At 38.1% G+C, this 25527-nt stretch overlaps 1 protein-coding gene across 1 annotated transcript in view; it reads right to left on the reverse strand.

Annotated features, from left to right (window-relative positions):
• Nucleotides 1-1631: 1631 nt before the first annotated feature.
• LOC106086784 (uncharacterized) overlaps nt 1632-25527 on the reverse strand; it is a 137983-nt gene continuing 114087 nt past the window's right edge. The window contains exons 4-5 of the mRNA XM_013251587.2: nt 7129-7320; nt 1632-2595 (exon numbers count right to left, since the gene is read on the reverse strand). Of these exons, the coding sequence (XP_013107041.2) occupies nt 1715-2595; nt 7129-7320 (1073 nt within the window). The 3' untranslated portion in view covers nt 1632-1714. The remainder of the gene's footprint in view (nt 2596-7128; nt 7321-25527) is intronic.

Raw genomic sequence — 25527 nt, forward strand, 5'->3', positions numbered from 1 at the left:
GATTTGGTTGAAATTTTGTACAACGGCTTTTCTCATGACCTTCAATATATGAGTGTAATATAGTCCGAATCGATCAATAGCTTGATACAGCTCCCATATAAACCTATCTCCCGATTATGCTTCTTGTTTTATATAATATATAAATTACATAATATATTGGGTTGCCAAAAAAGTAATTGCGGATTTTTAAAAAGAAAGTAAATGCATTTTTTAGAATGAACTTTAATCAAATATACTTTTTTACACTTTTTTTCTAAAGCAAGCTAAAAGTAACAGCTGATAACTGACAGAAGAAAGAATGCAATTACAGAGTCACAAGCTGTGAAAAAATTTGTCAACGCCGACTATATGAAAAATCCGCAATTACTTTTTGGGCAACCCAATATAAGATCAGCCTATAAGGGGTCTGAAGCCCATAAAAGCTTTATTTATTACCAGATTTCGCAGAAATTTGAAACAGTGAGTTGTTTTGAGCCTTTTGACATCTGACCTAAATGTGGTTCAGATCGAACTATATATAGATATAGCTGCCATATAGACCGATGTGCCGATGGGGGGTCCGAAGCCCATAAAAGCTTTATTTATCACCCAATTTCGCTGAAATTTGAAACAGTGAGTTGTTTTGGACCTCCCGATATGCAAACTTTATATGGTTCAGATCGGACTATATTAAGATATAGCTGTCATAGAGACCGATCTGTCGATAAGAGGTCTGAAGCCCATAAAAGCTTTATTTTTCTCCGATTTCGCTGAAATTTGATACAGTTACTTATGTTAGGCTTTTCGACAACCGTGTCCTTTATGGTTCAGTTATTTGGACATATCTGCCAAAAAGACCAATATTTTGTTCTACAAAATTGAACAGGGACTTATGTTTTATTAGACCACTCAATGTCCTCGTCAAATTTGGGTGTGTAAGTTATCCAATATTCGTCGGATTGTGACGAAAGGGGGTTTACATGTAGACCCGAGGTGGTTGGTATCCAAAGTTCGGCCCGGCCAAACTTAAAGCCGCTTTGGCCTACTATTCTTCACTTGCGCTCTTCATTCAGCCGCTTATGGCTAATCTGAGTTGTCCTTAAAAAGTAAATGAAATTTATTAAGGAATTTTCACTTTTATTGATAATCATTATAATTTTTCATAAATTTAATTTGATGCAAAAGTATTCCAGGGGCAATTAAAATCAAAAAAGTTTATAAGAAGCTCGCTTTCCATTGAGCTCTTTTCTCTTTCAAAGTTTATTACACGGTTTTTCGTTTTGTTTTGTTAAGAAAATTTAATCATTTTAATAATTTTTTTTTTTTTTTTGGTTTAAATTCGATATGTTCTTTTAATGTATCTCTTATCTCTATATTTGTTTGTATATTTTGTTTGTATATATGTACCAAGTGTGAAGTTAAAGAAAAGAAAAAATTATCAACTGTACAAAAGGTGTATTTTTTGATTCTTTTTGGGGTATCATTCAGGGTGTACAATGTTGTTAGGGTCTACAATAAATTTTAAACTTTTTTCTCTTTAGATATGGAATTCATTCTGTTTCTCTTCACAACGACTGGTTATCATTTAAAATCATTTTGCTACCGCATTTCTGCTACTACGCGTTTACATCACATGAAACTCGTGGCCTTCGTCTTCTTCTTCGTTTGGCATTTCTGTTTCCGCTGTCTCGCCTATACTCAAACCCAAAGCCTGACCTATGGCTTTACGCAGTTGCTAGTAAGGCCGCCATACATCTGATGACTTGGGAGTGCGGCAACGTATGGGTCCATAAGAGCTGCTAGCCGATCTTGAAGTATTGCTGACCTCATCCAAATCTATGGTTTCCACTGGTGAAGGAGATCTACGGCTGGAGGTTACTGGTGGAGGAGTACTGCTATTGGTTGTGGCGGCTTTCATATGATCAGCACCTGCACGTCCAACTTCATTGCCGGAATGGGATATCAGGGTGACACAACGCTTTATTAAATTTACCCCATGCGTGGAGTTTTCAGTATTGGCTGAAGCTAGATTACCTGCCCCTGTTGTTGTGGTTGTTGTTGTTGTGCTAGGCTCAATTCCACCACTGAGTATGGCTTGCGCCTGTGTGGGTGTGGCATTTCGAAACCATGGAAATTCATTGTAGTTGCCATACAACTGGGTATATAACCACTGACTGGGCTGAGGCAGTAGGGGATTTTGTAAAAATAATTGAGCAGCCAAGGCTGGATTGAATGAGTGTGGTGGTGTGAAATTCGATGCAAATCCCGAGAATAATTCATTTTTCCTTAAGGCTGGACTTCGTTGTATTAACGAGGTGAAAGCTCCCCCACTGCCTGCCTGTGTCAAGGGTGGTGAAGTGCTGCGTTGTTCATCATCCTCGTGTATGGAGGATGTCTTGCGCGGTGATCCAGTCACCGATATGCTATCACTTTCAAAGCCCGCATCGATATTGTTGTCATTATCACTAGTGGTTGTGGTCAAGGGCGGGGAAGTGGTCAAGGAGTGATGAGCTAGGCCCGCCGATGTTGTGGTCGGTGAACCTTCAGGGCTGGTGGTACTGTGCGCTGCTCCTATGGCAGATAATTGCGTCAATTGCGATAGGTGGTGATGGTGATCTGAAAAATTTAAATAAATTTTTAAAAAGGAAGCAGGATGTTTCATACCCTCCACCATCGGATGGGGGTGTACTAATTTCGGCATTCTTTTTGCAAATTTTGCCCATGAACATTCCACTAAGGAACAGGGGCAAAATTCTCCCCTATGAATGAGTGCAGTCCGATTCAAGTTTTTTTAAGCTCAATGATAAGGGGCCTCCTTTTTATAACCGAGTCCGAACGGCGTGCCGCAGTGCGACACCTCTTTGGAGAGAAGTTTTCTGTTTGTTACACCTCGAAACATGCGTCTGAGGCCCTATAAAGTATATATATCTTGATCGTAATCTAAAGTCGATATAGCCATGTCTGTCCGTCTGTAGGCCCATCTGTCCATCCGTCTGTCCATCCATTCGTACAAATACTTTTTATTAGTGTAGGTCGGTTGGGATTGTAAATGGGCCAAATCGGTCCATGTTTTGATATAGCTGCCATATAAACCGATCTTGGGTCTTGACTTCTTAAGCCTCTAGAGGGCACAATTCATGCTCGATTTGACTGAAAGTTTGCATGTAGTGTTTTTCCAACAACTGTGCCAAGTATGATTCAAATCGGTTCACAATCTGGTATAGCTGTCATATAAACCGATCTTGGATCTTGACTACTTGAGCCCATAGAGCGCCCAATTCTCAATCGATTTGGCTAAGATTTTGCACGGGGAGTTTTGTCATGACTTCCAACAACTGTGCTAAGTATCTCCCAAATCGGTACATACCCTGATATAGCTGCCATATAAACCGATCTGGGATCTTGACTTCTTGAGCCTCTAGAGGGCGCAATTCTCTTCCGATTTGGCAGAAATTTTGTACAACGGCTTCTCTCATGACCGATTCGACATACGTGTCTATATCGTGTGATACAGCTCCCATATAAACCTATTTCCCGATTTTGGTTTTTAAGCCCCTACAAGGCACAATTCTCATCCGAGTGAATCGAAATATTACACAATGACTTCTGCAATGTTCAGCATTCATTTATGGTCCGAATCGAACTATAACTTGATGTAGCTCCAATTGCATAATAGTTCTTATTCAATATTCTTTGTTTGCCTAAAAAGAGATACCGCGCATTGAACTCGACAAATGCGTTTCATGGTGGAGTGTATATAAGATTCGACCCGGCCGAACTTAGCACGCTCTTACTTGTTTGGTTTTAGTCCTATCTAAGAAGTATAATGCCCACAATGGGCGGTGTTTTGTGGCATGCAGCGAAAAGTGCTTTAAATTAACCCCTAGGAAGGGGTACCTTTTACTCTTAGGAAGGAGTACTAAAACAACCATTTCCTTTATGAGAGGCTACTAATGCTACCTTATCTCTTAGGAGAAGGTACTAAAACTATTCTATCTCTTAGTATACTAAAACGAACTATCTCTTAGGAAAGGGTACTAAAACTGACCTGTCTTTTAAGAAAGGATACTAAAATTACCCCATCCCTTAGAAGAGGGTACTAAAATCACCCCATCTCATAGAAAAGAGTACTAAAACAATTATTTCCCTTAGAAAGAGTTACGAAAACCACCTTTTCTCATAGGAATCACCATACCTGATAGGAAAGGTCAGTTAAATCAAAATTTCGCTTACAAAAGGGTACTTAAACTGCTCTATCTGTTAGGAAAGCGTGCTAAAACTGAACTATCTCTTAGGAAACGTTACTAAAACTAAATCTTCCTGTAGGAAACCTTACTAAAAGTACCAACATATTTAGGAAAAGATAGTACTATATCTCTATGAACGGGTTCTGAAACAGCCGTTTTCCAAAGGAGAGTGTACTAAAAGCACCGTTTTCCTTATGAAAGGGTGAAAAAACTAGTACATAAACTACACTTCTCTTAGGAAAGCGTGCTAAAACAACCCTTCTCCCAGGAAAAGGTACTAAAATTGCCCTTTTCCTAGGAAAGGCTACTAAAACTACCCTTTTCCTTAAGAAAGGGTACTAAAACTACCCTTTTACTTAATAAACTGTACTAAAACTACCCTTTACCTTTAAAAAAGGTTCCCAAAACTAACCTATCTCTTAAAAAAAGAGTGCCACAGCCACCTTATCTCTTAGAAAAGAGTACTAAACCAACACTTTCCCTAAGGATAGTGTACTAAACCAACTATCTACATGAGGAAAGTGTACTAAAATAAGCCTATATCTTTAGAAAAGGTATTCAAACCACACTATCTCTTACGAAATGAGTACTAAAACAACCTTTCCCTGAGAAAAAGGTACTTAAACTACCCTTTTTCCCTAGAAAAGAGTACTAAAACCTTTTCCCTAGAAAAGTGCACAAAAACCACCCATTACCTAAAAAAAGGATTCCAAAACTACCCATTCACATAAAAAATAATACTAAAACTTCCATTTTCTTCAGAAGAGGGTAACTAATCTATCTTTACCTTCAAGAGAGGGTACTTAAACTACCATTTTCTTTAGGAGAGCGTACCTAAACTACCATCTTCTTCGGGAGTGGGTACTTAACAACCCTCTCCTACAGGAGGGGGTACTTAACAATCCTCTCCTACAGGAGATGGTACATAAACTACCACTTCCTTCGGGAGAGGGTATTTAAACCACATTTTCCCTCAGGAAAGGGGATTTAAACTGCCTTTTGCTTCAGGAGGGGGTATCAAAACTACAAATTCCTTTAGCAGAGGGTACTCAAGCTACAATTTTCTTCAGGATAGGGTACTTAAACTACACTTTCCTTCTGGAGAGGGTAATAAAACTATCATTTTCTTTTATTAAATGGTAAAAAACAAACCTTTTCTTTGGAGAGGCTACTAGAACTACCTTTTCCTTATGGTTGGGTACTAAAACTACCTGTTTTCCTTAGGAGTGGATATTAAAATTAAGCATTTCCCTTATTAAAGGGTACTAAAACTATTTTTCCCCATATAAAGAGTACTAAAACTACCCTTTCCTTAAGGAAGGGCTACTAAAACTGCACTTAGGAAAGGGTACCTACTAAAACCAAACTTCCACTAAGGAAAGGGTACTAAAACTACCCTTTCCCATAGGAAACGGTACTAAAACTACCCTTTGCCTTAGGAAAGGGTACTAAAACTACACTTCGCCTTAGGAAAGGGTACTACCCTCTACCCTAGGAAAGGGTACTAAAACTACCATCTCCCCTAGGAAAGAGTACTAAAACTACCCTCTCCCTTAGGAGAGGGTAGTACTAAAGTACTAAAAGTACCTTAGGAAAGGGTACTACAAATACCCCTTCCTCAAATAAAGAGTACTAAAACTACCCTTTGCTTAAATAAAGTTTAATGAAACTATCCTGTCCCTAAGGAAAGTACCCTTTTCCTACAGAAATAGTGCTAAAACTATCCTTTTCCTAAGGAAATGGTGCTTAAACTACCCTCTCCCTAAGGAAAGGGTACTAACACTACCCTTTCTCTAAGGAAAGGGTACTGAAACTACAATTTTTCAATTAAAGGGTTCTGAAGCCACCCTTCCACTAAGCAAAGGGTACTACAACTACTATTTCCCTTAGGAAAGGGTACTGAAACTACCCTTTTCCTAGAAAAGGATATTAAAAAGCTACCATTTCTCTAAGGAAGGGGTACTAAAACTGCCCTTTCGCTAAGGAAAAGGTACTAAAACTACCCTTTCCCTAGTAAAGGGTAATAAAACTACCATTCCACTAGGGAAAGGGTACTAAAATTACCCTTTCCCTTAGGAAATGGTAGTAAAACTACCCTTTCCCTAAGGAAAGAGTACTAAAACTACCCTTTTCATCAAGGAAAGGGTACTGAAACTACCCTTTCCCTTAGGAAAGTGTACCGAAACTACCCTATTTCAAGAAAAGGGTATTAAAAAGCTACCCTTTCCCTATGGAATGGGAAAAGGGTACTAAGTCTACCCTTTCTCTATGAGAAGGGTTCGAAAACCACTATAAGGAAAGGTTACTAACTACCCTTTCCCCAAGGAAAGAATACTGAAACTACCCTTTCGCTTAAAAGAGGGTACTAAAACTATTGTCTTCCTAAGAAAATGGTACTAAAACCACCCTTTCCGTATGGTAAGGTACATCAACTATCCTTTTCCTAAGGAAAGGCTACTAGCTATGCTTCCCCTAAGGAAAGAATACAAAAACTATCCTTTTGTTTAAAAGAGGGTACTAAAACTAAAGGTACTAAAACTACCCTTTCCGTAAGGTAAAGGTACTAAAACTACCCTCTCCCTAAGTAAAGTTACTTCAACTACCCTTTTTATGTCGAGTCCGAAAGGAGTGCCGCATTGCGATAGCACTTGGAGGAGAAGTTGTAACATGGTAGGATACCTTACAAATGTAACCAGCATTAGAAAGGGGATAACCACCGCTAAACATGCTAACCTCTGTGCCATGGTGACCTCCAAGTTTATATTTTGTAAATATTTTAGAAGAATCCCTGGTGGTGGGTTCCCAAGATTCGGCCCAGTCGAAAATAACACGTTTACACATGTTACCACATAACCAAGGTAATTCCTCACTTTTATATCCTGCTTTCGTAGCCTCCACTTACCTCCCATTCGATTTAATCCTTGCCGATCCAGACCACCAACATGTCCTGGAAATGCTGCAGGTTGATGATGAAAGAACGGGCTGCCATGAGGAAATCCTGGACGTCCCAAGGCCGCTGCATGACTTCCTCCCAAAGTTCGCCAATCCGGTGCATGTTGATGGGTATGCATGCCCACCAAATGGTGGGCAAAGCCTGCAAGAAGAAAAAGTGTCAAATAAGCATTTTTCGAATACTAAAGCCTTAAAAATAACTTATCATAGCACAGAATCTTGAAAAGTTGTAGACATTGCTGATACATAGGAAGTGTAGGAACAGGGGCAAAATACGAACAAGCCACATAAAGACCAATATTTGGCCGCTCATTTTTGGTTGATGCTCTACCGCCGGCAAAAGACCGCACAGGCATATATTCCACACACATACCCATATACACCCAAATATGTTTTGAGCATAACCCATGGCAGCCATATTCCACACCCAGGTTTGCCTTTTCATGGTATTCCAAAAATAGTTTAAGACTATGGCAATGGCGAAGGCACAAACCTAGACAACTGGAAGGAAAACCCATTTACAGATTTGGGGAAAAAAACAAAACCCTCTCACTCGAATCTTTGTTACTCTCATTAGTGCCATCTCTTTTCTTTGGGCTCTCTTTCCTTAACCTCCACAACTCAGATTCGCCCGATTCGCAGCTGTTTCCACAATTTTGCCACATAAGCACATTTTTTTTAGAACCAAAGCCAACCAAAACAAAAAACACCTAAACAGCCATAAAAAAAACCGAAAAGGAAACACCCACATATACACAAAAACACACATTTTGGCCAAGACACATCTACTCGGCTAAACTTGGCCTTACAGCCTTGGTCTACAGGTCCCGATTAGGGACACGTGTGTACATCTTACTCATACTCTCTCTCTCATACACAAATGAGAGACAAACTCTCATAGACATTGTGGATATTTAAATGTAAGCATATTGCGTTTTCTGTGTATTTGTTGGTGACTATGTGTTAGTAAATAGTTTGCAAAAAAAATTTTTTTTTTTTTGGGATTGAAGCCACTACCAGCCATCTAGCCAGCCAGCCAGCCATCCAACCAAGCAACCAACCATTCTTGGTTTACACCAAAAGACGCCATTATTTGGCTCTATATGGCCACCACATTCGGGCAATCACTAGTTTTGGTCTAACCAAGTTGTTGCTTTTGGTATTCTTCTTTTCCTTGGGAGTTGAGGACCTCCTTGTCTCCATCATCATCATCATCATCATTATGGTCGTCGTCTTTTTTTACATTTATTTACTCGATTTGAGTGTGTATGAATTAAATGCACATTTTGCTGCATTGTTAGTGACAATTTGGACAAAGTTGTATAAAAAGATTGCAGCGCCCCCTACAGGGTGGTGAGCAATAAAGAAACGTCTCTTCGATAGAAGGAGTACGCCATGGCGGCCTTTCTGGATTAAGAGGGCTCTTTCAAAAGCGTGAAAATAGCATCGATAACCGCCGCTCTGGATCGCATGGGGATCCAATTTTGCAGGAATGTGGCAATTTTGAAGGAATGCTAGACAAAAGGCTATTTTGCAAGAATGCAAGGAAAGTGGCAAAAGAAACGGCTCAAGGAGATTGTCTTGGATCTCACCAGGCGTGCACGAAATGAATCACTCAGGATAACTAACGTTTTTCCACCACCATAGGATGGAGATATACTAATCTTGACATTCCGGTTGTAACACCTCGAAATATTGGTCTGGGATCCCATAAAGTATATAGATACTTGATCGTCTCGTCTCGACATTCTGAGTCGAACTAGCCATGTCCGTCTGTCGAAATCACGATAGCAGTCGAACGCGTAAAGCTAGCCGCTTGAAATTTCGCATAGATACTTAATATTGGTGTAGGACATTGAGGATTGCAAATGGGCCATATCGGTTCAGATTTGAATATAGCTCCCATTTAAACCGATCTCCCGATTTGACTTTTTGAGAACCTGGAAGCCTCAGTTTTCATCCGATTTGGCTAAAATCCTGCACATAGTGTTCTGCTATAACTTCCAACAAGTGTGTCATGTACAGTCCAAATCTGTGTATAACCTGATGTAGCTCCCATATATCTATCTCCCAATTTGACTTCCTGAGCCCTTACAAGCCGCAAATTTTTGTTCGATTTGGCAGAAATTTTGCACAAGGTGTTAAGTTATGACTTTCAATAACGGTGCCAAATACGGTTAAAATCGGTCTATAATCTGATATAGCTCCCATATAAACAGATCTGCCGATTTGACTTCGTCCTTGATTTTTCGAACTTATCTTTAATTTTGAGTAGAATATTTCATCCATTTCCTTTATCAATGAGCATGTTATTGAATTTCCCTTAAATCCTTCTCGACAACCATTCTTACTTTAAAAAATGTACATAAATGCACAAAATTAAATTAAAACGAGTGAACTATCATCTCTGATTTAGTATACCTTCCACCATAGGATGGGGGTATACTAATTTCGTCATTCTGTTTGTACAACTCGAAATATGCGTCTGAGACCCCAAATATATTCTTGATCGTCATGTCATTTTGAGTCGATCTAGCTATGTCCGTCCGTCTGTCCGTCCGTCCGTCTGTCCGTCCGTCCGTCTGTCCGTCCGTCTGTCCGTCCGTCCGTCCGTCTGTCCGTCCGTCCGTCTGTCCGTCCGTCTGTCCGTCCGTCCGTCTGTCTGTCGAAAGCACGCTAACTTTCGAAGGAGTAAAGCTACCCGCTTGAAATTTTTGGTATTCTGATCGGTTGGTATTATAAATGGGCCAAATCGGTCCATGTTTTGATATAGCTGCCATATAAACCGATATTGGGTCTTGACTTCTTGAGCCTCTAGAAGGCGCAATTCTTATCCGATTTTATTGAAATTGGACGCAGTGTTTTGGTATCACTTCCATCAACTACGCTAAGTATGGTTTACATCGGTCCATGTTTTGATATAGCTGCCATATGAACCGATCTTGGGTCTTGACTTCTTGAGCTTCTAGAGGGCGCAATTTTCATCTGATTTAACTGAAATTTTGCACGTAGTGTTTTGGTATCACTTCCAACAACTATGCTAAGTATGGTTTTAATCGATCCATGTTTTGATATAGTTGCCATATAAACCCATCTTGGGTCTTGACTTCTTGAGCCTCTAGAGGGCGCATTTCTCATCCGATTTGGCTGATATTTTGTAGAACAGTTTCTCTCATGACCTTCAATATACGTGTCTGTTATAGTCTGAATCGATCAATAGCTTAATACAGCTCCCATATAAACCTATCTCCCGATTTTGCTTCTTGAGCCCCTACAAGACGCAATTCTTATCCGAATGAACTGAAATATTACACAATGACTTCTACAATGATCACCATTCATTTATGGTCCTAATCAGACTATAACTTGATATAGCTCCAATAGCATAACAGATCTTATTCAATATTCTATGTTTGTTTAAAAAGAGATACCGCGCATAGATCTCGACAAATGCGATCAATGGTGGAGGGTATATAAGATTCTGCCCGGCCGAACTAAGCACGCTCTTACTTGTTCTCATTTCGCTTAGTTATTCAAATATAATGGTTAAGTGTGCTTATACTGCCGGATAATTGAGGTAGTTATAGATAATCGAAGCAATAACATATTTTTAAAATATCTTGTCTATCCCGGATAATGGCGGTTCCCGAATGATCGATTGCCGGATAATCGAGGCCCGACTGTACCTGAGGTGGTGGGTATCCAGTTCGACCCGGCCGACCTTTATGCCCTTTTACTTGTTTATCCATAGTCTGGGTAAGTTCTGTCTTTGAAGATGAATATTGGATGAATTAAAAAATTTTAATCATTTTTTTAATTGGATCAATTAAAAAATTTTAATTAATTATTTATTAAATATACAGTGTTTTTTAATTGAAAATTTTTTCACTCCTTTTTCTAAAACGGTGATTAATATTATCATTTTAGTGATTAAAGCAGCTTCAATTAAAAACTTAACTAGATCAATTAATTTCGTAATTGAAATCGATTATTATTTTTTTTCTGTGTATTTAACCATTTCTGTAGGTAAAACTCATATCGAAATCAACAATGCATTACAAATTCGTTTAAATTTCCCATATCAACTCTTTGATAAATTTCCTTAGTCAGCCATTATTCTCTCTGTATGTTAAAGTAAAACCTTAATTAAGTCAATGTCGCCATTTGTGGAGCAATATTTCTTGGTTTCTGTTTTGTGTGTATTTTTCTTATATTTTTGGTTATTTTGTTGGCCACCAATGTGGATCCATAAGATTGCAGTTTTGGCTTGCCATGTCTTAGCAGCTGGCAAAGCACACAACTACATACTTGAAAAACGAAACGAAAGAAGAGACCACTACATAGACAGTCACACACAAACTCAGGACAAAGGGAAAAGCTTCATTTGCATTTGGGGCTAGCAAACGAGTAACTACTCATGGTAAATGTGTGCGAGAGTTTGCTACTCTGTGAATGAGTTGAGGCTTAAATGGGTGTGCATGTTAGTGCGTGCGTAAGTGTGTGGACTGTGTTGAGACCAGAGTTTGCAAATGGTAGTGTGGCTTTACTTGCACTCCCACTAAAACCTAAATATGTGGTCCTGTAAGGAAACCTTAGTGCTATAAAGGGTTAGCCACGATGGTGTCAGTTTTGGGGTCGGGTTTTCATTCGTTTCATACCTGGCACATACAAACGAACTCCAAGCCGAACTCGACAGAGGTAATAACAACTAACCAAACACAAATGGGACGCTCAATGTGAGCACTCGTTGAATGTTAAGAGAAAGACATGGAGACGTACAGAAGTCACCGCTAGCGCCACCGTCACCGCCACCAAAATTACTCATTCAACCACACACGGCTGTACATACAAACACTCATATACACTGACTGCACTCTTAAACATTTACATTAACACATACTGGCACAAATATATGTCGCGCTAAGACGTTGGCATTCGTCATGCACACAGACACACAGCTGAAGGAGCATATCCTTTTGGCCACAATACCAACACAATATCGTGAATGTATGTATAAGAATGAGCTGGCGAATGTCTCATTATGTATTAGTGTAAGTGGGTGGATTTATGAGTGTGTGTGTGCGTGTGTGTGTGTGTGCTTTTGTCTTTGTGTATATGGGTCGGCTCTAACTAACGGGTTCGGCACTTCTCTTATGGTCCCTCTATGAGTTGTCTCATTTTGAGTCAATCGCAGATGTGTGCGGCTGGCTGGCGTGGTTGGGTTTTCTGGATGTCTGCGTGTGCGTTTGTGGGTATACGTTTGTGTGTGTGTGTTTGTGTATGGTATGATAGCTGGAGGGACATAACGTGGTCCCATTGGTGCACCACAAAAAGCTTTCTTGCTTTTGCTTCTCCTTGCTGAGAATTTAGCTACCATGGCTGGTTGCCATTAGAGTACCAACTACAAGTATTTGTCGTTCATTTTAAACATTCCTTCTAGGTAAATGTGTTTAGGAGTAGAGTATTTGCTTGCTTGCATACACACCTATATAAATAGACACAAGTGTCCGAATTGGATATAAACACTAGACGTCATGTAAATAAGTGCATTTTTGGCAAGAATTGGGAAGAATATGAATCCTTTAACAATCATCAAGGAATGACTCGTGCGTATACGTCATGGAAAAGACTTTTTGTTGCTTATACGTCACCTAGCACCACTTTACTCATGATCGGCGAAGCAAAATTTCAATTTTTTATACCCTCCACCATAGGATGGGGGTATACCAATTTCGTCATTCTGTTTGTAACTCCTCGAAATATGCGTCTGAGACCCCTTAAAGTATATATATTCTTGATCTTCAAGACATTTTAAGTCGATCTAGCCATGTCCGTCCGTCCATCCGTCTGTCTGTCGAAAGCACGCTAACTTCCGAAGGAGTTAAGCTAGCCGCTTGAAATTTTGCACGAATACTTCTTATCAGTGTAGGTATGTTGGGATTGTAAATGGGTCATATCGGTCCACGTTTTGATATGGCTGCCATATAAACCGATCTTGGATCTTGACTTCTTGAGCCGCTAGAGAGCGCAATTCTCACCCGATTTGGCTGAAATTTTGCATGAGGTGTTCTATTATGACTTCCAACAACTGTGTTGAGCATGGTTGAAATCGGTTCATAAACTGATATAGCTTCCATATAAACCGATTTGGAGTCTTGACTTCTTCAGCCTCTAGAGGACGCAATTATTATCGGATTTGGCTGAAATTTTGCATGAGGTGTTCTGTTATGACTCTCCACAACTGTGTTAAGAATAGTTCAACTCAGTCCATAACCTGATATAGCTGTCATATAAACTGTTCTGGGGTCTTGACTTCTTGATCCTCTAGGGGACGCAATTATTATCGTATTAGGCTGAAATTTTACATAACGTGTTTTGTTATGACTTTCAACAACTGTGTTGAGAATCGTTCAAATCGGTCCATAACCTGATATAGCTGCCATATAAACCGATCTGGGGACTTGACTTCTTGAGCGACTAGAGGGCGCAATTATTATCCAACATAGCTGAAATTGTATGTACAACGGCTTCTCTGATGATCTTTAACATACGTGTCGAAAATGGAACGAAAGTGGAATCGGGTTTGGCCTAATGCAGCTCCCTTATAAAACGATCTCCCTATTTTACTTATCTCCGAGAACTGGCATTTTAGAAAAAAGGGTAAGTGGAGGGTCCGCCCATCAAAGTTTGGATATTAGATTTATTTCATTCTCTTGGTTTTGATGGTGTATTGGAGTAGCCAAACCCTTTGCCCCAAAAGTGGATATCAGATTCATATCCTTCTCGAAAAAACCACATTTGAGCTACATATTGCTATAGGCGGTATATATGTGTGGTTAAGGGGGAGTTTATGAGGTGAGGCCTCCCTAAAACACTTAGCCATAAAACCGAAGTCAGATTTGAGCCCCCTTTTTGGCATAATCCACAAATATGTCCAGTTTGGGGGTATGTAGGGTGGGTTGGCCACCCACACACTTAGCCCTGAAAAAATATCAGCATCGTGCACTACTCTCAAATTTCTTATATTTGAGCCCCAATTGCCATTGGTTTGGAGAGTTTTTGGAATGAGACGACGCCCAATGACTTGGCCTCGCAATTGGATTGGATAAAATTCGTTTTCTACTATCAAATACCTATTATTGGGTTGCCCAAAAAGTAATTGCGGATTTTTCATATAGTCGGCGTTGACAAATTTTTTCACAGCTTTTGACTCTGTAATTGAACTCTTTCTTCTGTCAGTTATCAGCTGTTACTTTTAGCTTGCTTTAGAAAAAAAGTGTAAAAAAAGTATATTTGATTAAAGTTCAATTCTAAGTTTTATTAAAAATGTATTTACTTTCTTTTAAAAAATCCGCAATTACTTTTTGGGCAACCATATTTATTGCCAAAGTAGGCAAACATGGCTGGTCCAAAGTTCGGCCCGGACGAACTTGACGACTTTTGTACTTGTTTTTGTATACATTTTTTAACAGAATCCATGGTGGTGAGTTCCCAAGATTCGGCCCGGGCGAACTTAGCACGCATTTAGTTGTTCCGATTCTGAGTTTTAGTTGAAGTGGGAGTTAATGAGTTCTTTTAACGCCTCAACTATCTATACAACTACGAACTATTTCTAATTAGAATTACATATTTTTCGTTTAAATAAAATATTTTGTGGACTTATGTTAATATGCAAGGGTGTACTAAATGAAATTGTTTGCACACCAATCGTTTTAATAACAAATTTTTTTTTTTTTTTTTATATAAACAAAATTGCGTATTTATTAAAGATTTGGTGGTAGCATCTTAAAATATTTTCATTAAAGTTATAAGAATATATTACTTGGAATTATGAAACAAACCGAAACTGTTACTGCACTGAAAAAATGTTTGTCCATAGTGGCACTAATCACAGATTCAAGTTTCAGCGAAATCGGTAAAAAAAAAGATTTTAGGGACTTCAGACCCTTAATCGGGAGATCGATCTATATGGCAGCTATATCTAAATTTAGTCCGATCTGAACCATATTTAGGTCGGACGTTGGGAGGCGTAAAACTACTCACAGCTTTAAATTTCAGCGAAATCGTTTCAAAAATAAAGGTTTTATAGCCTTCAGGCCCTTTATCGGCAGATCGATCTGTATGGCAGCTATATCTAAATATAGTCCGATTGGAACCATATTTGGATCCGATGTTGGGAGGCGTAAAACTACTCACAGCTTTAAACTTCAGCAAAATTGGTTAAAAAATAAAGGTTTTTTGGCCTTCAGACCCTTTATCGGCAGATCGATCTGTATGGCAGCTATATCTAAATGTAGTCCGATCTGAACCATATTTACATCGGATGTTGGGAAGCGTAAAATTACTCACAGCTTTAAATTTCAGCGAAATCGATTAAAAAATAAAGCTTTGTGGGCTTCAGACCCTTTATCGGCAGATCGGGCTCTATAGCAACTACATATAAATATAGTCCGATTGGAACCATATTTGGGTCCGATGTTGGGAGGCGTAAAACTACTCACAGCTTTAAATTTCAGCGAAATCGGTTAAAAAATAAAGGTTTTATAGTCTTCAGACCCTTTATCGGCAGATCGGTCTATATGGCAGCTATATCTAAATATAGTCCGATCAGAACCACATTTAAATCCAATGTTAGGATGTGTAAAACTATTCAAATTTTCAAATTTCAGCGAAATCGGTTGAAAAATAAAGCTTTTATGGGCTTCAGGCCCTTTATCGGCAGATCGGCATATATGGCAGCTATATCTAAATATAGTCCGATCTGAACCATATTTGGGTCAGATGTCGGGAAGCATTAAACTACTCACCGTTTCAAATTTCAGCGAAATCGGATAAAAAATATCGCATTTATGCGCATTAGACCCTTTATCGGCAGATCGGTCTATATAACAGCTATATCCAAAAATGGTCCGCTTTAGCCCGTTCAAGAACTTAACCAGCGTACATCACAAATACGTATCTGTGCCAAATTTCAGCTCAATATGTAAATTTTTGAAGGCTTTGGAGTGATTACAACAGACGGACGGACAGGACAATTTTAATGAAATTTTGCGCAAGTAGTGGAACGTCAAATGAAACTCCTCACGCAAAATCTGACGAAAATTGTGGTTTCTACAGACTAAAGTCTATTTCGGATGAAAGATATATTGGGGACCTATATCTAAATTTAAACCGAATTTTATGAAATTTTGCTCACGTATTAAGATGTCAAATAAAACACCTCGTACTACATCTTGTTAAGATCGGACTAAAATAGTGGCTTTTACAGACTTAAAAGACCATATTGGACAAAAGATATATATGGGAGCTATATCTTAATCTAGACCGATTTATATGCAATTTTGCACTCGCATTGGGACTTTAAATAAAACAACTCACGCTTAATTTTGTAGAAATCGGGCAAAAATTGTACCTACTACTGTTTTTTAAGTCCAAATCCGATAAAATATATAAATGGGAGGTATATCTAAATCTGAACCGATTTTTATGAAATTTTGACAAATACTTCACCCCGTGTCAAATTTGGTAAAGATCGCACCAAAATTGTGGCTGATATAGCCATAAATTTCCATATCGGATGAAAGATATATATGGGAGCTATATCTAAATCTGAACCGATTTTGGCGAAATTTTGCAGACATATGAAGACTATAAATAAAACACCTCATGCCAAATTTTTTAAAGATCGGATCAAAATTGTGGCTTTTACAGCCTTAAAAGGTCATATCGGATGAAAGGTATATATGGGATCTATATCTAAATCTGAACCGATTTTGGCGAAATTTTGCAGACACATGAAGACTATGAATAAAACATCACATACCAAATTTTGTAAAGATCGGAACAAAATTTTGGTTTGTACAGCCTTAAAAGGCCATATCGGATGAAAGATATATATGGGAGCTATTTCTAAATTTGAACCGATTTTGGCGAAATTTTTCACACATATGAGGACTATGAATAAAACACCCCATGCCAAAGTTTTGAAAGATCGGATCAAAATTGTGGCTTTTACAGCCTTAAAAGGCCATATCGGATGAATGATATATATGGGATCTATATGTACATCTGAACCGATTTTGGCGAAATTTTGCAGTCGTATTGAAACTTTAAACAAAACACTTTCTGTAAAATGTTTTAAAGATCCTAACAAAATTGTGGCTTTTACAGCCTTAAAAGACAATATCGGATGAAAAATATATATGGGAGCTATATCTAAATCTGAACTGATTTTTATGAAATTTTGCACACATATGAGGACGATGAGTAATACACCCGATGTCAAATTTTTTAAAGATCGGACCAAAATTGTGGCTTGTACAGCCTTAAAAGGCCATATCGGATGAATGATATATATGGGAGCTATATCTAAATCTAAACCGATTTTGTCGAAATTTTGCAGACATATGATAACTACAAATGAAACACCCCATGCCAAAATTTGTAAAGATCGGACCAAAATTGTGGCTTGTACAGCCTTAAAAGGCCAAATCGGACGAAAGATATATATGGGAGCTATATCTAAATCTGAACCGATATTTATGAAACTTTGCACAGATATGAAGACATCAAATAAAGCATCCCGTGCCAAATTTTGTAAAGATCGGACCAAAATTGTGGCTTGTACAGCCTTAAAAGGCCATCTCGGATGAAAGATATATATGGGAGCTATATCTAAATCTGAACCGATATTTATGAAACTTTGCACAGATATGAAGACATCAAATAAAGCATCCCGTGCCAAATTTTGTAAAGATCGGACCAAAATTGTGGCTTCTACAGCTTTTAAAGGCCGTATCGGATGAAAGGTATATATGGGAGCTATATCTAAATCTGAACCGATTTCATTCCAAATCAATAGTGTTCATCCTTGGGCCAAAAAAGAGACTTGTGCAAAATATCATGACAATCGTACAATAAATGAAACCTGTAACTTGATTACAAAAATGTATGGACAAGCAGACGGACCGACGGACAGACGGACATAGCTAAATCTAATCAAGAAGTGATTGTAAGCTGATCGGTATACTTATTAATGGGTCTAGCTCTTCTTCTTCTAAGCCTTGCAAACAAATGCACAAAGTTATAATACCCTGTATAAAATTTTGGAGTAAGAACTAAACATTTTTGTTCAAACTGTTGACAATTGACAACATTATTGCAAATTACCCAAAATCTGACGAATATATATATGGGAGCTATAACTATTGGGTTGCCCAAAAAATAATTGCGGGTTTTTTAAAAGAAAGTAAATGCATTTTTAATAAAACTTAGAATGAACTTTAATCAAATATACCTTTTTTACACATTTTTTCTAAAGCAAGCTAAAAGTAAGAGCCGATAACTGACAGAAGAAAGAATGCAATTACAGAGTCACAAGCTGTGAAAAAAATTTGTCAACGCACACTATATGAAAAATCCGCAATTACTTCTTGGGCAACCCAATAATACTGGACCGATTTCCGTGAAATTTGGACCTATATCCAAATCTGAACCGATTTTTTCCAATTGAAATAGGCTTCGTCTCTAGGCCGTAAAACATTCCCTTGCCAAATTTGAAGACGATCCGATTTGTACACAAATTAACATGGACAGACAGGCAGACGGACGGACAGCCGGACATAGCTAAATCGTATCAGAAAATGATTCTAAGTCGATCGGAATGCTTTTCAGTGGGTCTATTTCTCTTCCTTTTGGGTGTTACAAACAAATGCACTAAGTTATAATACCCTGTACCGCAGTAGTGGTATAGGGTATAATTAAAATTTCGCCGAAAGAACTAAAAGTTTTTGTTTCTATGTCACTATGTTTATACTTCAAAGATGATTTCTTAATATTTTGAGGCCATTAAGCGCCAAAAAGTATATTTTAATGTACATTACTTAAACTCGAATATGCGCTACAAAAAAGTGGTCCTATCGCATTAACCTTTAAATGCTGCTAGACTCTTACCCGGTTACCAGAAATCCTACTTCTAACAAATTTGAAAAAAAAAAAATTTTTAAATTTTGCGGCTTTGTTAATTTTTGTTTTTGTTTTGCAAGCCGTGGAAAATGAAAATTATTGGGTTGCCCAAAAAGTAATTGCGGATTTTTCATATAGTCGGCGTTGACAAATTTTTTCACAGCTTGTGACTCTGTAATTGCATTCTTTCTTCTGTCGGTTATCAGCTGTTACTTTTAGCTTGCTTTAGAAAAAAAGTGTAAAAAAAGTATATTTGATTAAAATTCATTCTAAGTTTTATTAAAAATGCATTTACTTTCTTTTAAAAAATCCGCAATTACTTTTTGGGCAACCCAATATATGATGAAAAAATATTAAATTTAAAAATTTTAATGATGTTTTGTTTATCATTTATCATTTCCAAATTTGCATAACAAAAATTTATTGTTAAGCCAAATACAACTAAAAGCATTTCTAACTGTGTATAAGACACAGGCAAAGTTATGTCAACCTATTTTAATTTTGGACTTTTTATTCTATACAATATTATTAAACAATTATTCCTTTCAAACTGTCTCCACTGACCGCCACTTTCTTCTTGCCGTCGCTAAATTCACTTCAAGATATACCAATTTTCCGACGGCTTTTGATGGCCAGTTTTGCTTATTTTCTTTGTTTTCCTTGGGCTTGCCAATAAACCGCAAATTTCGTACCCACAAAATACACATGCACATCTTCACCACAAAACATCTTAACCATAATTCACCACATCTTAAATGTCACATACAATATTTCACTCATTACTCAAGATTCCAGAACACAGGCAAACGACAACACGACAACGACAACTACTACCCCAAAGAAGCAAGCTGAGTTAAAAACTCTCCTACACCACCTTCTTTATATTAACAACAAATCTGCACAAGACAAAGACTCTCTTGCTCTCGTTGAATACAAAAGGCAAACACTTCACCTCGACCAAAGGTGAATAACCCCAACCTGCGCAGAGAGCATACTAATGGCTACCTCTCTCTCTCTCTCTCTCTCTCGCACTCTCGTGTGCTCTCCCATTTCAGGTTCCATATCTCTATGAATGGAAAATTACATCTCTAGGCAACACTCATGCATAACAGCATATCCCCATTAGAGACGAAGTCTCTGTTCAATGTATGTGGTATCCCTTTTACTCGCATTTAATGCTCGTTAGCACTTTGCCTCTTCTTCAGCTCGTTTGTCTTTAGTTTTGGGGAATTGTTGTTGCTATTTTTGTTTTTTTTTTTCATATTTTTTAAATCTTCTTTTTTGGCTTTGTTGGTCACATTATTTGGTTTTGTAGATGTTGCTTTGTTTTTGTTTCAAAATAAATTATTTCTTTTGCTTTCTCTAGCCATACTTGAATATTGCGTATATATACTGCCATCTATATATATTACAGTAGTTGTAAGTATTTGAATAAGTGTGTGTGTGCGTGTGTTTTATTATTTGTAGAGAAACATATTTCATATTTTAAAGAATTTTAGGGAAAAGTCTTAAGCTGAAAGCTTTGGCAATTGTTTTGACTTTAAAAGCAAATATGTTGGGTACATAAAACTAGGCATTAGAAACTTAATAACTAAAATGGAAAATATGAAATGTTCAATATTAGATATAACAAGAAAAGAAACATCTAAGGGAAAGTAAGTGAGATGGCAACAACATAGATGGGATAATTTCATAATAAAACTGAGCTAATTTTTACAGAGAGTGCAGAGGTAAAATATAAAATATGCAAAACATGTAAAAAGGCATTAAGATCGACCGGGCCGAACTTTGGATACCCACCACCTCGGCTATGTATATGTAAGCCCCCTTTCGTCACAATCCGGTGAAAATTGGATAACTTAAGCACCCAAATTTCGCACGGACATTAAGTGGTCTAATATATATGTCACTATTCAATTTTGTAGAACAAAATATTGGCCTTTTTGGCAGATATATCCTATTATAAACCGATCTTAACCATATTTAGGTCACATGTTGGGAGGTCTTAACCTACTCACTGTTTCAAATTTCAGCGAAATTGGTTAAAAAATAAAGCTTTTATGGGCTTTAGACCCTTTATCGGCATATCGGTCTATATGGCAGCTATATCTAAATATAGTCCGATCTGAACCATATTTAGGTCGGGTATCAGGAGGCTAAAAATAACCCACAGATTAAAATTTCAGCCAAATCGGTTGAAAAATAAAGCTTTTATGGGTTTCAGACTCTTTATCGGGAAATCGGTCTATATGGCAGCTATATCTAAATATAGTCCGATCAAAACCAAATTAAGGTCGGATGTTGGGAGGCCTCAACCTACTCACTGTTTCAAATTTTAGCGAAATCGGTTAAAAAATTAAACTTTTATGGCCTTCAGACCCCTTATCGGCAGATCGGTATATATGGCAGCTATATGTAAATATAGTCCGATCTGAACCACATTCAGGTCGGATGTTGGAGGGTCTTAACCTAATCACTGTTGCAAATTTCAGCGAAATCAGGTAATAAATAAAGCTTTTATGGCTGATAAAGGGTCTATCGGGAGATCGGTCTATATGACAGCTATATCTAAATATAGTCTGATCTGTACCATATTTGGGTCGGATGTTGCGAGGCTTAAAGTGACCTACTGTTTCAAATTTCAGCGAAATCGGTTAAAAAATAAAGCTTTTATGGTTTTCAGACCCTTTATCGGGATATCGGTCTATATGACAGCTATATCTAAATGTAATCCGATCTGAACCATATTTAGGTCAGATGTCGAGAGGCTTAAAAAAACTCACTGTTGCAAATTTCAGTGAAATCAGGTAATAAATAAAGCTTTTATGGCCATCAGACCCCTTATCGGCAGATCGGTCTATATGGCAGCTATATCTAAATATAGTCCGATATGAACCATATTTTGGTCCTATGTTGCGAGGCTTAGCATGACCCATTGTTGCAAATTTCAGTGAAATCGGTTGAAAAATAAAGCTTTTATGGCCCTCAGACCCTTTATCGGGAGATCGGTCTATATAGCAGCTATATCCAAATCTGGACCGATCTATGCCACATTGCAAAAGTATGTCGAGGGGCATAACTCAACTTAATGTCCCAATTTTCAGCAAAATCGGATAATAAATGTGGCTTTTATGGGCCTAGGACCCTAAATCGGTGAATCGGTCTATATGGGGGCTATGTCAAGATATAGTCCGAGGATATGTGGCAAATTATGTGAGGATCGGTAGACAAATGACCAACTTGGTCGAATATATAGATGGAAGACATATATAAATCTGTTCCAATTTCTTCCAATATTAATGAACTCCGACTCCATCATAAACGTAGAAAGTCCTTTGAGGGGTGGACTTAGCATCTGCTAGAAAAGTTTTAATCCTTGTTAAATTGTGATTGAGCCACAACTATTCTGGTTTGAAGGGGGAGGTCAATTTCTTTAAGTAAAATGGAAGGCGATCGTTGTCCAAAAACCACATTCATCCGCGTCTGCTACCATATCAGCATGAATGTTGTCTGAACCCGCTTGATATACCGCTTGATCTAGAAGTTTTCCCTAGATCATGTAGATCCACCTGAAGGCTTCTGGGCGGTGGAAAACTATCCACAAGATGATGATTTGGATGGTCCCTTTGATAACAGCCTAGAATGTAGTTATGGCTTCGCACGGGTAGGATCTTTATCTCCTAATGAATGTGGTTCACGTCGCGGATGTCAGATGGGGCCTGATGTCTCGTCCGCATATGATTTGATCACTATGCCGTCTGAAGGGGATGAAATGGAGGAGGGGTATAGGTTAAACGGTGCCGGAGATATCATTCCCCCATGGGGATCTACCTATTTCATTATACGGTGTTTCAACTTCCTATTCCCAAATTGAAATTTTCACAGATTGTGTAGGTTGGTCTGGGAGGAAACATAGGCTATATAATTTTTTGATATCGGAAGGGGGAGCGGACCCTCCCCCTTACCCAAAAATAAAAGTGAATCGATCGGGACAATATGAGATTCAAATGAAAGGTATTCAAGAGTAGAGTACGAATTTCATAATAAAAGTTGGGTCCATGTACCAGAGGGGCCGCCCCAGACCCAAAACCCCTTAAAATAGGTTTATTTGATGATTATGACAATATGGGACTCAAATGAAAGGTATTCGGGAGTAGATTACGAATATGGTTAGGAAGTCGGAATAGGCTTTATAATTTATTGATAACGGAAGGGGGTGGACCCCTCACCGTTACCCTAAATCAAAAGTAGACCGATAAGGACAAAATGGGTATCAAATGATAAGTATGCGGGAGTAGATAACGCATCTGGCATACAAATTCATGTCGAAGTACAGGGGGTCACCCCAACCCCACAAAAATGCCAAAAATGGGCACATTAGCCAATCACGGATATATGGGACTCGGTTTGTTTGTCCCGTATAAACTGAAAAATGGCAAAACCGACCAACCTACGCATTTTGCGTAGGTTGGTCTGGAAAGAAACATAGGCTATATAATTTTGTGGTATCGGAAGGGGGACGGACGCTCCCCCTTATGCCAAAAACACCACCCAAAATCAAAAGTGGATAGTTCGAGACAATATTGGAATTGAATGAAAGGTATTGGAGAGTAGAATACGAATATGGTATTAAAATTTGAGTCTAAGTACCCATCGGGCTGCCCCAACCCCAAAACTTCCCAAAAAAGACATATTGGACGTTTATTTCAATATGGGGCTCAAATGAAATGTATTTTGGAGTAGATTTCGAATCTGGCATACAAAAACAGATCGAAGTATAGGGTGTCACGCCACACTTCAAAATCGCCATTAGACCCATTATGACTATATGATACTTGGCTGAACCGATCTTCTTAAAGGGAGACTCTCCCCCTTACCCCAAAAAATGTCACCCATAACCGAAAGTGGTCCGATGGGCACAATAAGGGTATCAAACAAAAGGTAGTGGCGACCAGAACACGAATACGATATTAAAATTTGGGAATATGTACCCAGTGACCGAATATGACATTAAAATTTGCGTTCAAGTCTAGGTGGCGCTTTTCCTCCGAAAGATATGTGAAATGGGTTAATTGACCCATTACGACAATATGGGACACAAATGAAAGGTGTTTGAGAGTAGAGAACGAATTTGATATCCAATTTTGGAGCCAAGTGTTTTGGCTCCGCTGTGCGACACCTCTTTGGGCAAAATTTTTTTAATGACCATACATGGCATTGTACCTCGCAAATGTCGCCAATATTAAGAGGAGATAAACACCGCTTTGTCCGTCATGGGCTACAATGGCACGAATTCAATATCCGCTTTCAGGGCGAAGTGTCCCGACCCTAAAAAGATATTTAAGAGTTAACGAAGGCGCAGCGGAGCGGGACTGGCTCGGCTTGTTTATAGTAAATTTGGATTCATTGGAAATGGAATGATCCAAGTTTTGTTTTATTTATGAATTGACAATGTGTCTCCCCAACCACCACTTCCATAGCACAAATTCTACAAACCCTCATGGTAGAGGTCATCCCAACAAGATGTTTAACCATTATTCATGCATCATCAATACGATGTCATTATCCTTTTATTAAAAAACAAATCTGTTAAGGTGACAAAAGTGTCAAAACATACAGGCTATGACATTGAAGGAACATCAACAAATCCACCACCTTTGGCTGCATACTACATGGCACCCCAGTTTCTATTATGACAAATCATAATGAAGCATAACATACAAAATTGTAACTGAATTTGTTTGGTAATCATTTGCAATATGACACCCAGGACACCATGGGATACTGAAATATGGAAGAACAAGTTGGAACTGCAATCAATGATGCCAGGAAACAGTTTAATACTCAGATTTTCAAGGTTTATTTTACTTCAGTTGGATTTTTTGCAATCATTCGTTGCTCTCTTAAGAATAAGCAATAAAATATGAATCAAACAGGAAAACAGGACTAAATCGAAAATAGGACAGCCCTTTTTTAAGAAAATCATAAACTTGTCTCTAACCTATAGGGGGAAAAAAAACAAAAACTTAATAAAATATGAATTTTCAAAAAACAAAGAAGTGAAAAACATTAAAAAACAGTCAAACAAAAAATTCCATCAATTCTCCAGAGAATAATGAAACCAATTTGAAATAACAAAAATCTTAGGCCAGCACGAGGAGAAGGTATCCTTGCAAATTTGTGTTTTTTTTCATTCTCGGCCATTAGAAAAAAACCACCCCTCTATGGCTATTTTTGCCAAAACAAGTCATCAGAACGCCCACACTGTCTCGTCGACATTCAATTAAGGGTAAGGGCATGAAAACTGACAAAAAAAAATAAATTCAATGAAATGAATAGGCAGCACATGCCACCAGACACCAAGGATCATCTCAATTTAATAGCA

Source organism: Stomoxys calcitrans, chromosome 4, assembly GCF_963082655.1.
Source record: "Stomoxys calcitrans chromosome 4, idStoCalc2.1, whole genome shotgun sequence".
Classification (NCBI taxonomy): Eukaryota; Metazoa; Arthropoda; class Insecta; order Diptera; family Muscidae; genus Stomoxys; species Stomoxys calcitrans.